The 13,082-nt window shown below is 36.2% G+C and overlaps 1 protein-coding gene across 1 annotated transcript; it reads right to left on the bottom strand.

Moving 5' to 3' along the window:
* Positions 1-6,666: 6,666 nt before the first annotated feature.
* dldh (dihydrolipoamide dehydrogenase) lies at positions 6,667-12,609 on the bottom strand. The gene is made up of 14 exons (XM_052598169.1): positions 12,450-12,609; positions 11,242-11,317; positions 10,694-10,773; positions 10,546-10,614; positions 10,379-10,448; positions 10,099-10,199; positions 9,848-9,988; positions 8,646-8,747; positions 8,320-8,510; positions 8,067-8,237; positions 7,800-7,989; positions 7,562-7,699; positions 7,385-7,474; positions 6,667-7,118 (listed from the first exon to the last, which is right to left on the bottom strand). The coding sequence occupies exons 1-14, from the start codon at positions 12,486-12,488 to the stop codon at positions 7,053-7,055; spliced, it is 1,524 nt and encodes a 507-aa protein (XP_052454129.1). The 5' UTR covers positions 12,489-12,609; the 3' UTR covers positions 6,667-7,052.
* Between the last annotated feature and the right edge of the window lie 473 nt (positions 12,610-13,082).

Genomic DNA, 13,082 nt, shown 5'->3' with positions numbered 1-13,082 from the left:
CTTTCCAAAGCCACGTCTCCTCCAAAATACATGAACGCACTCCAACAGAGCAGAGGCTAACCAGTGGTTCCAATGAGAGATGATTGCATTGTTGTCAGATTAACTCACATTTCAACCACCAGTGAGGAAACAGTATAAAGCACATCATTTTACAGTCCTTACAGACCTTGAATAATCAGAAATCATTTTAAAAGAAATTTACTGGCTCTTATCTCCTGTTCTGCGATTGCTGTGCGTGGAGGGAAACGTGTGTGTGTGTGTGTGTGTGTGTGTGTGTGTGTGGCTCTGCATTTTTCTGTCTGTGTTATCTTTGCCCATGCTGTATAGATGTGTTTGGTAGTGTTATAACATGTCCTTCACATGTTACAAGCCATTACAGCATGTTCATATGCAGCTTGTTGTCACATTTTAATTTTTCTAGGCTGAAAATACAGTACACACTGTATTAATGACACGACCATATTTGTACTAGATATGTGAAATTAATGTGGAAACAAATAAATATTCTAAACCTCAAGTTAATTCACACACACACACACACACACAGTTTTAGGTTGTCACACTGTCTTCTACAGAAGTAGCTTTCGCCATGAATAAAACTCTAATTCTGCTACTCAATGGTCATGTATGTGGAAAACATTAAGATTAACCCGTTTTGAATGACTGGAAAATCATAAATCATCAAATGCTGCTCTAGTCTGATGTTCAGCATAATTCAGGGAATTGAAACTGGTTTAAAATAAACCAACATTCAAAACAGGGTAACTACAAACAGAGGGTCTGTCCATCTGCAATTAGCTAACTGACTTGAGCTCCTTTAGAGTTCAATACCTATCATCTGAAAGTAGTGTGTGTGAGCATTACAGCTCTCAGATACCATCATGTTGCCATTACATAGATGAAAACTTGTACTCTATAGTGCACATTGTGCTTCACTTTAAATTGATGGTTTGCTCATGAATATGATCAGAAATGAAATCAGAACACACAGCATTATGCAGGCTTCACGGAGATCACTTGAAAGCCTTGTAAAGCTTAAAATAGAATAGCAATATCATGTAGCATCCATGGGATGGAAAAAAAATCAATAGTTTGTGCATTTCAGTGTCTGAAGTTACACTCCCCAACAATCGTATACTGTATTCACAAAAAGATGTATTTTACAATGTAATAAATACAAAAAGATGCATATTTAGAAGTACATAAATAAACAAAATGTGTTTTCAGGTGGTATTTTCTGGTGTTCTATGCATAAACTGTAAATTTAACAAACTTATATACAGTGGGGATCGAAAGTTTGGGCACCCCTTGCAGAATCTGTGAAAATATGAGTAATTTTCAAAAAATAAGAGAGATCATACTAAATGCATGTTATTTTTTATTTAGTACTGTCCTGAGTAAGATATTGTACATAAAAGATATTAACATTTAGTCCACAAGACAAAAGAATTGCTGAGATTATTCAAATAACCCTGCTCAAAAGTTTGGGAACCCTTGGTTCTTAGTACTGTGTGTGGTCACCTGATGATCCTTGACTGTCTTTCTGTTTTGTGATGGTTGTGCATGAGTCCCTTGTTTGTTCTGAACAGTTAAACTGAGCAGCGTTCTTCAGAAAAATCTTTAAGGTCCTGCAGATTCTTCAGTTTACCAGCATCTTTGCATATTTGAACCCTTTCCAGCAGGGACTTTATGATTTTGAGATGCACTTTATCACACTGAGGACATTTGAGGGACTCAAACACAACTATTAAAAAAGATTAAAACATTCACTGATGCTCCAGAAGGAAACAAGATGCATTAAGAGCTGGGGGTGAAAACTTTTTAACACAATGAAGATGGCCTAATTTTTCTTTCTTTTTTCAAAATTTTCCCGGTCCACAAATTAAGTACAATTTACCTTGATCTTCAAATTCCAAAAGTTTTCTCTGCTCTTGATGCATCTTGTTTCCTTCTGGAGCATCAGTGAATGTTTGAATATTTTTAAATAGTTGTGTTTGAGTCCCTCAAATGTCCTCAGTGTGATAAGATGTATCTCAAAATCATAAAGTCACTGCTGGAAAGGGTTCAAATATGCAAAGATGCTGGAAAACTGAAGAATCTGCAGGACCTTAAAAAATTTTCTGAAGAACACTGCTCAGTTTAACTGTTCAGAACAAACAAGGGACTCATGCACAACCATCACAAAACAGAAAGACAGTCGTGGATCATCAGGTGACAGAACACAGTACTAAGAACCAAGGGTTTCCAAACTTTTGAGCAGGGTTATTTTAATAATCTCAGCAATTCTTTTGTCTTGTGGACTAAATGTTAATATCTTTTATGTACAATATCTTACTCAGGACAGTACTAAATAAAAAATAACATGCATTTAGTATGATCTCTCTTATTTTTTGAAAATTACTCATATTTTCACAGATTCTGCAAGGGGTGCCCAAACTTTCGATCCCTACTGTATGTACACACATGTGTGTTCCTCCATTATGATAGCAGCGCAAAAGGTTGTGGGTTCGATTCCCAGGGAACAAACATACTGGTAAAAAAATAATAATAATAATTGTATAGCCCGAATGCACTTTAAGTGTTAATGGATAAAAACTTCTGCTAAAATGCATATATATATATATAAACAATTGAACATTGGCTGTGCAGTAAGAGATAAACAGTGTCACGCTTCTCTGAAACATGCTCTGCATCAAAATTTGCATTTAATTAGATTGCAGTGTTTGATTTGATAACTGTGAAAAGCTTTGTCATGATTTTGATGCAACCCTCTTTATTTATTTTCATTCTATATTTAATATAATTATTCACTTTTTACCAGATTATGAGCCCCTGCAGAAAACTAAAATAATGTATGTACTCAGGTACAATAAAAAATGAATCGGGAAGGATGGGCGTTGGAATTTGTCAAATGAAGTGATAACAGGTTTTATCGCCATCTGTTCAACAATGTCCTGCAGCAGTAACACCAGCAATTGTTGCTGAGGAATAAATTTAGAAGCCAGGCTGTTGAGAAAATGTCAGCTATGAACGTCACAGCTGTGAAACACACAGAGATCTCAGCGATTCAAGGATTCAGACTAAGTTCATCCAAACTGGTTGGAGGCCTCTTTTGAGGCCCCTTCCTTATTCGTTTATTACAAAGTATCTAAAGTAGATACATACTCATTTCCCCCAGAATGTATTTAGAAACTTAAAACTAATTTGAAATTAGGTAAGAAAAATGACAAACCCATTAGCATTTATTTTTTAGGGATTATATTGCACAAGCACAATACATTTAAACATATTTAACAAGTTTGTAATGTTTCAAATTATATAAGATTAAACTGTTGAAAAGAAGACAAGTTTTGGCCACTATCTTGCTGTCAGACTCAAAGAAATGTTTTCAGCGTGATAGACCATATTTGGTCACTCCAGTATTAATGGAAAGGAGGGAGTGAATAGCGGTGTGTGTGTGTGTGTGTGTGTGTGTGTGTGTGTGTGTGTGTGTGTGTGTGTGCGTGCGTGCGTGCGTGTGTGTGCGTGCGTGTGTGTGTGCAGGAGATATTGACCTCTGCTGGCTGAAGGAGGAACTAGCGTAACCTAAAATTGAACTTAAGAATTTATACTAGGCTAAATTATTATCACAACCATGTTCATATTATAATTAATAATAGTGTTTTATCAAATCCTGTCGTATCTTATGATATTGTCTTAATAATAATAATCATATTTTTCTATATGAAATTATTTGCTGACACTAGCTAATGCAAATGTTAAAATGCAAAAAAAAAAAAAAAAAAGGCAAATATTTTACTTTTTTATGGGAACTCTAAAATTAAATGCAGGATTACTATAAACCCTAATAATAAATTTATAGATGTTTACTTCCCTAGAAAAAATGACTTCTGCAGTTAATAATCTTCAAAGTTCAGTTCTTCTGTTACTAAATGCTATGTACTTGCAGTCACTGGAAAGGAATATTTGTTTTTGGTGGACGAGTCAAATTTATTTTCTGTGGTAAACTGACAACATGCCACAGATTCTTTAGTAGAGATGGGCACAATTACACCAAAAAGTATTTAGTTACAAATGACAAATACAAGCTGATCAAATGTATTTCAATTGAAATACAAAAAAAAAAAAAAAAAAAAAAGATGTGAGAATTAAAACTTAAGTAATTTGTCATTTGAAAATGCAAAAATACAAACAATATTTAAGCAATTAGGCGACAGAGACAGTGCCATTACATTTATATACACAGCGTATAAACAACATGTTCTTTAACCCTATAACGCTAGACAATCCAATATTTTGATCCATTTTTCTGTGGAAGTGGGAGTTTTCAGAAATGATATTATTACTGATATTGATATTATTGAGGTCGCAGCCCATCTAGGGTGAATTCTGTGTTCTCGTGTCCTTCCAAGGAAGCTTGGCAAGACTGAACTCCACAAGAATGCAAGTTCTAGTTTTTGAGAAACCAAAGCCACAACCTGGATTTTTGGGACAATATATAAATCCTGGCCAGGACATGTCCTGGGAAAATGGCACTTTTGGTCACCCTATTTCAAGGCATTCTAAATTGCAGAAGGCAAAATGATTCTGTATGCTTTTTATACTTGTAGATTTTTTTATTTAGTTATACTTTTTCTATATCAGACAAAGAGTGCTGTTTTCGGCAGATATCAGCATGATAAATGTAATAATAATTTTATATAAGTTCAATAAGGTTACCAATAAGTGACTTACATTTTATACACAAAATAGCCTGTTTTTGCTCAATTTTGCAAACGAAGATAGTTGCAAACAAAGATCACATCACAGCCAGTGGTTCCTGACCACGTTCCTGGAGGCCCCCCAACACTGCATGTTTTCCATGTCTCCTTAATCTTGGTGTGATTCTGGAGACAGATCTTAGTTTCAGTATGTCAAAGCAGTAATTAAATCAGCATAACTATCATCTAAAAAAACATTGCAAGAAACAGAGGTTTTGTTTCCAGTCAAGACTTGGAGAAACTTGTTCATTGTTCCTTTACCACCAGCAGGATGGACTATTGTAATGGGCTCCTCACCGGCCTTCCCAAAAAGACGCTGCTGCCAGGATTCTGACTAGAACCAGAAAATCTGAGCAAGTCCTCAGGTCCTTATACTGGCTTCCAGTTACATTTAGGATTCATTTTAAAGTACTTTTACTTGTCTATAAATCACTCAATGACCTAGGACTGAACTATATTGCAGATATGTTCACTGAATATAAACCTAATACTCAGATCATTTGGATCGAGTCAGTTAGAAATACCAAGGGTTCACACAAAACAAGAGGAGTCCCCCTTTGGTTACTTAATTACCGCAGTTGGAATCAGCTTCCAAAAGAGATCAGATGTGCTAAAACACTAGTCACATTTAAATCTAGACTCAAAACTCATCTGTTTAGCTGTGCATTTATTGAATGAGCACTGTGCGATGTCCGAACTGATTGCACTGTATTTTACGTATTCACTATATTTTATGTAAAATCATTTTCTATTTTTAACTGTTTTAAATTCCTTTTAAATAAGTTATTTGTTTTTAAATTACTTTCACATTTTTAAAACTGCTTGTTTTATTATTGTGTTTATTTTTATGCATGCATGCAAGGTCAAAAAACACTTTCATTGTCTTAAATATGCATTTATATTTTCCTTTTTTCGATTCATTTTCCAATCCCCTCCTCCGCGTGACGCTAAACTGCGGTGATTGGTCTGATGACGCAGTCTGTTGTGATTGATCTACTGCGTGCAGCACAGGTGAGTAACAGAAGCCCTACTTCACCATTACTAGCCCACAGCTCGGTGGTAAACACCCAAACAATCCCGATATATGTGTTAGCCTAATGCAGAAACGTATTGATAAAGCACTGCAGTTTGTATACCAACAGTATTGCTCTATTCTTGATCATAACTCCAAGTAATAACAATGACAAACACTCACTTTTCTTCGTCACATTCGAGATTCGACTGTCCCAGACAAAAGATGTGATACTGGGGCAGAATATTATTGGAGAGGCAGTTTCGTTTGTTGTATTGTACCGTACAGTATATTAAGTAATAGAAATTGTGCAAATGTATACACTCGTGTTCATCATGTGAAAAGTTCCTCGAGGGGGAGAAACACAAGCAACACAACGTATTAATGGTTTGTTTTGGGTTTTGTAGTATTGTTTTTAATTTATCACATCAGTGTGTAAAACTGTGTTGAAGTGTGTGTATCATATCCGAGTGAAAAGTTTGGTTTTTCAGCAAGATTGAGTTATTTTGAGTGGAGAGCTTAATTTTGAACAGGAAGTTTAGTAAATTGGGTTAGAAGTTATGGATTCGTGTTTACTGTTTTGAGAGCATGAGGTATAGTTTCAAGAAATGTGTTTAAGCAATCGAGAAAAAAGTAGTCTCTCAAAGTAGTTAATAACAAATTACTTTTTTTTTTTTTTTTTTGTCCAGCAAAATACAAATGAAATGTTTAGTAATTAAATACGTATTTCAAATAAATTTAATTAAAATACTGCCCATCTCTGTTGTTTAGATATTTTAAATCCAAACAATCCCTTCAAAAACCCACCACAAACTGCATTAAATGATGTTTTCAAATCCTCACTGTATGTCTTATAAGTATATCTTCCTTATGAAAGCAGTAACGAACACTGCATAATGATGTTCCTCTTTATTTATCTCCTGTGTATTTCAGTACAGCCAAAGTCAAATTTTATGTCACAATTATTGCTTTGGTTTTCAGGAAACTATTTATGACCACCAGCATAAAATGTGTTACATGTAACCCAACAGTGAACAACACTGATTTATAAAGTTCAAATCATGTTCTTCTCAGTCAGGCGAAGTTTAACACAAGACCCAAACTCCTTTATAAGGACATTTAAATAACAGACTAGGTGTTTTACAGGGTTATTCGGGATGAATACATAAAGGGTACATCTGAAAGCCCAGAGACTGAAAAAGTCCAGATTGTGTGAACTGTTTGGAAAAAAAAAAATGCAGAAGATACTTTATTTATATACAAGTGTATATGAAGAAAATCTAGAAGTTGATGGCTTTTCCAAACGAAGCCGCAAGGTTAGCTTCTCTGAAGGCCTCTGATACAGTCTGGGAAAAGAGGAAAATCTTGATTAACGTTTATGTAAAGAAAATTAAATAAATATTGTGCATTGCTTTAGCAAGGGTCTCTAAATACATGTATAATAATAAATTAATTTTAATTATATTACTTTGCAAAAAAATTATTAATGTTAATATTTTATTTTCATTATTTTACAATAACAAAACCCAACATTAGTCAAGTTTAATGTGCTCATTCCTCAGAATGTCTATTAAATAGAATGAGATCAGTAGAATATATTCAGGACACTTACGGGATGGGCATGACACACTCTTGAAACATCCTCACACGATGCTCCATATTCCATAGCTAATGCAGCCTCATTTATCATCTCTCCTGCCCCCTGTCAAATGAATATTGAATATATGAATTATCATGTAATTAAAAATGACCTCTTACAGAAGAAAAAGCAAAGCAGACAGATCATTACCGATCCCAGAATGTGTGCTCCCAGCATCCTGTCTGTGTCCTTGTGGCCGAGGATCTTTACCAGTCCGTCTGTATCAGCATTCGTCTTAGCTCTGCTGTTGGCTGCGAAGGGGAATTTGCCAACCTTATATGGCACGCCCTGGAAAAATAGCCAATTGTTTGATGTATATAAGAAGAAAAATGTTTTGATGTGACATGCATTTAAAAAGGTGTGCTAAAACAAAAACGAGTCTGCTCACTTCCTCTTTGAGCTGTTCCTCGGTCTTGCCGACCCAGGCGACCTCAGGGTGCGTGTATATAACGGAGGGCACACAGTTGTAGTCGATATGGACGGCTCCTCCTGCCATTCCCTCGACACAAATGATACCTTCATCTTCTGCTTTATGGGCCAACATGGGTCCGGCTACAACATCTCCAATGGCATAGATACTATAAGAGATTTGCAATACATATTAGGACTTGTCAGTCGCAAGGCATACAAGAAAACTCATTTCAAATCTTCATACTTGGGCACTTTGGTCTGGAAACGACCATTGACAGGGATTCTTCCGCGGTTATCCAACTCTATACCGACAGCCCCAAGGCCGAGGTTATCGGTGAAGGGACGGCGGCCGATGCACACCAGCAGAACGTCACAGGTGAGGGTCTCGCTCTTTCCGCCGGCTGCAGCTTCCACACTAAGCAGCGGAAAGAAGAAAATGGGCAAAAGCACTAGATGAATTAGTTCCTAAACAGCAGATGAATAAACGCTGCACTCACGCCACATCGATCTTGCCGTCAGGTCTCCTGGTGGCGCCCATCACCTTGGTGCTCAGTTTGAACTTCAGCCCCTGCTTCTGGAGAATTCGCTGGAAGTTCTTGGAGATCTCCATGTCGATGCCCATTCCACCGACGTGGCCGAGGAACTCCACGGCTGTGACTTTGGCACCAAGCCTCTGCCACACGGACCCCTGGAAACAAACAGAATGGACCTCCATTATCAAAAACCCATTTCAGAAGCATCATCAATGACTTAAAATGTTAGAAACAAGCAGTTTCAGAATGAATATTATGGAATGAAACAGCGCAACCAATTGCCTACTCACCAACTCTACGCCGATGACTCCAGCTCCAATCACGATGAGCTCCTCTGGAACCTTCTTGAGGGACAAAGCGCCGGTGGACGAGACAATGGTTTCTTCATCAATCTATCGAAAGAGGATCATAATTATGCAAGACAGCAGACGGTAAAATCCTGAAATCGCAATATGGCTTATCGCAATTATCAAATCACAAATACTCAAATGTAATTAATGAGAAGCAGTGCTTATAAACAGGCTGTTGTCAACAAAAGAGAGACGCTTTAAAAGTAGTGTGCACAACATAAAAATGAATTTATTTATGCAATTGGATTACACGCAATGTAATGCATAGATGCCAATTGGGTGATGTGATTGTTACGAACATGCAATATTTGCCTCGTTCGCATCTTTCAACTTCAGTTTTTACGAACTTATTCGTTTTAAGTTAAATTGTGCTAGAATGTTAACAAAAAATTTCAGTGCAATAAATATTTTTTACATTTTTGTTTTGTAATTGATTTGTTCTTTGAAAAGCAAGACAAAACTGTAAAAAGCACATTTTGACTATTTAGTTTATACAATGGTGAAAAAAATACAATTGTGGTGGGGGCTTTTTCTGCCAAATATTGCCTAATCATAACTAGGGCTGGGCGATATATCTAACTATATAATCATGCGCATCTAGTCAGTAAATCTGGTTCCGTGATTACTGCTAAATCGCCATCACCTGCTTTTTCAAATGGAGCAGCATTTAATAGACAGAGCCGTGGATCACTGACAAGCTACGTAATATCACGTTCATTATCGAAGGCGATTCATCTGGGATAATGAACGTGATATTGCGTAGCTTGTCAGTGATCTACGGCTCTGTCTATTAAATGCTGCTCCAATTATAAGCATGTGATGGCGATTTAGCGGTAATCACGGAACCAGATTTACTGACTAGATGCGCATGATTATATAGTTAGATATATCGCCCAGCCCTAATCATAACAAACCATAAATCAATGGAAAACTTATTTATTCAGCTTTATGATGTATGAATCTTAATTTTAAAAAAAATCTCAAAATTCAACACATGGCCCACAACCGATGTAAATTATCAAGACAGAAATTTGTTACCCATTCTCAATGGGAAAGTGCTCAAGCAAAGTTGCTCGGCAAAACTGTTAAAAATGTTGATGTCCGTGTGTCATCAGCGATGTTCTTGTTTATCGTTGATGTACCTCAATGCCTGGGAAGGGGGTGACCTCTGATCCAGTAGCGATGAGGATGTTCTTAGTGTTTATGACCTGTTCTCCATCAGCAGTCTTTGCGGTCACTTGATTCTTTCCAGTTATCAGTCCAAAACCGTTGACTTGAGTTACCTAGGGATTGTGAGAAAAAAAATTGTTTTAGCATGGCTCTAAAAGGTGTTTTGATCTACAACTACAAATTACCACTGGAAACACATAGAAAAACAATTCCTGAATCTCACTTTGTTCTGTTTGAATAAGTGTGCGATTCCTCCGGTCAGAGCTTTGACAGCCCCGCTCTTCTGTGCCATCATCTTCTCCAGATTCAATGAGATCCCCTGAACTATTGTAGAAGAAATCACGATGAAAAGACAGACATGACTAGAAACAAACAGAAAAACTAAACCTCTTTAATTTATTACAGCTCAAATGGCCTTATTCAAATCGATTGGCTTCTGCATATCCTTGACACAGTAACATGTGATATGTGGACCCATATCTCATGTTTACACTTGAACTTACTTTCAATGCCTCTGCTTTCGAAATCTTTTCCGTGTGCCAAGTGATACAGGTACGAGTTGTTAAGCAGAGCCTTAAATGAGCAAAAAACAAACAAACAAACAAACAAAAAGATCAAGTTAGGCAAAACTTAGTCATTTTTGTTAAATATTTTTTTTAAAATCACAAACCTTTGACGGGATGCAGCCCACGTTCAAGCACGTTCCTCCAAGAGTGGCGTTCTTTTCTACGCATACTGTCTGTGAAAGAAGTTTGCATGTTACCAACGCAGTCAAAGAGAAGCTGATGGTATCTGTGATCCGGGGGCCAAAGTGATACCTTAAAGCCAAGCTGAGCTGCTTTGATGGCGGCGACGTATCCTCCGGGTCCAGAGCCCACAACTGTGACATCAGCATCAACTTTGACAGAACAAATGATGGTTTCAACACGGATTTACATAGAAGTGCATTTCATATCATTTAGCTTGTCTATTGTTAAAGGTCATGCCTGAATGTTTATAAATATAACAGTACAGATATGATCATAAAGCATGATAACTACAAATATAAAGATACAGTTCTAAAAATCGTTCTCAATATTAAAGAATAGCGGAGTCCACACCACAGCTATAACAATAAAGGCACAGAGAAACAATATCATTGGAATAACTTCCAAAATAATTTTTTCCCCAGCTGATGAACGATAAAATCATTGACATCCAGTCAGAATCAATCCTGCTGTCACAAGCTGGAGAATTTAAAGCGGTAGATGCTTGTGTTCTTAGAATAAAGAGACGATATCGGCCGCTGGTGTGGACGCTAATATGGTAAAATAATATATCTTTACAGTTATCGTTCTTAGTGTGAACAGGGCTTTAGTTGTCTTACTTGGTGCTTTGTCAGCATACGTTCTCAACGACAAGACTGTGGCTCCATGAAGCTTGTTGGGGAGGTGCTGCCCTCGCTGTATTGTACAAAAGAAATAGAAACAACAAAACTTTATCTTTTTATACAGATTTTGCTTCTCCATGACAAACAAAATATTTAAATAGACTTTTAAATAAAATAAATAATCCAAAAGGGAGAATGAGACAAAAATAAAAAATGTGTCAGCATTTAAAGGGATAAAGGTCAAAAGAAAGTTAATCACAGGTATTAAGCCATTGCATGATTATGTTCCAAAAAGGCAGGACTTAAATATCATCATATAAAAATTAGATTTTTTTTTTAAGTAATAAAAACTTTTAAAAAATTTGGATGCTAACTGAAATAAAAAATAAATAAATAGTTAAAGTATTAAGATAACTAAAATGGAAATAAAAATAAGATTCAATATTAAAAAGAAAAATAGAAATGACCAGTAAAAACAAAAAAAACAAAAATTCCCCCAGGGTTTTGATTATTAGACTAAGAATCACTACCAGTGAGCAGCCAATGACAAAAGGCACAAAGGATATTTCTTTTATCCAACTGATCCAATGCTGTTTATATTTGCAAGTCTAATACTCATAATTGAGAGCAGACATATAAACAGAAACATGCCCACATTTTTGTACAACAAGACAGCACCTGCATAACTAAGAATGTTATTTTTAAATATGTTTTCACTTTTTCCCAAACTAAATGTTCCCTAAATGTGGCTTTGTCTTAAAAACGAGAGTTCTGTCTGCCCAGAGTGCACTTTAGACATCACTGGCATATTTTAGGTAAGTTATGCGTTTTATTCAGTATATATTCTTTAGTATGTCTAAAAGTCTGTAGGTTACCTTGATCAGAATATGACCTATGTAGCAAATTATCAAAAATCTCCACAGATTTGGTAAACTATACACCCCTGTAAGTTCCACCAGTGAGCACAGATCAAATTCTTAGTTGTGTAATTATACATTTCGATAAATTAAATATAAATACATGTAAATTCGAGTACCTAAACAGATCAACTCAGTCCGCTCCGTGTGTGTTTATGGGCAGACAAGCGAGTATGTTAGGCCTACGCAGTAATAACATTGCGTTTCTGCCTACAATATTTTCTTTTCATTCTAACGTAGTATGAATATACCCAGAGTACAATGTTCTGAGCCAAATGAAGTCATTACCGTGGCAAGTGTGCGGTACAGATGGTTCCAGGTCTGCATTTTGACTGTACGTCCCTCGCGAGACCGCTTCACCTACAGTGATCGCTGTGTCCAAGGACTCGTCGATTTACGCATGCGCAGAACGCAGAACGATCAGAGTCGCTGCCTGATGATGTCACTCTCAACCTGCAGGAGAAACTTCATATAATTTGTAAAGAGCTAGTATTGTCTTTTACTGTCTATGGTAAAGAGAAGTCAGAAATAATTGTACGCTTATTTTTCGGTTTAATTCATACTATATAATTTTTGTCTCATGTTTAGTTGATATTTTTCGAGGTTTGTCCACAAAATATTCAAATATGTGATACAAGGATTTGTTTGTGGATTGATCCCAGTTGGATTGACAATACAACCGCGAAAATCCCGTACAAAAACTAGAATAGGTAAGTTTTGCCAAGAATTAGACTTTTTTGAGTATTATTTCCCTTCAATAAAGCATAACCGTAAAGCCATCTCTGTTATTGAAAAGATAATTGATGTAGGCTACAAATTATGTTGTAAGATGTATTATGGATGCATATACACACTGTTTTCCCCTGTGCTAGTTTTTAAACTATTAATTGTATATTAACTGTTTTCCCCTGATAAGAAATA

This window comes from Carassius gibelio, chromosome B25, assembly GCF_023724105.1.
Source record: "Carassius gibelio isolate Cgi1373 ecotype wild population from Czech Republic chromosome B25, carGib1.2-hapl.c, whole genome shotgun sequence".
Classification (NCBI taxonomy): Eukaryota; Metazoa; Chordata; class Actinopteri; order Cypriniformes; family Cyprinidae; genus Carassius; species Carassius gibelio.
Note: the sequence above shows the minus strand (reverse complement) of the source record. Positions and strands in the feature narration are given on the sequence as shown.

Coding starts and splice junctions, on each gene's coding strand:
- dldh (XM_052598169.1), bottom strand. CDS start 12,488: ATGCAGACCTGGAACCATCTGTACCGCACACTTGCCACG. Junction 7,475..7,561: donor GAGCACACATTCTGGGATCG/GTAATGATCTGT, acceptor TTCATTTGACAG/GGGGCAGGAGAGATGATAAA. Junction 7,119..7,384: donor GAGTGTGTCATGCCCATCCC/GTAAGTGTCCTG, acceptor CTCTTTTCCCAG/ACTGTATCAGAGGCCTTCAG.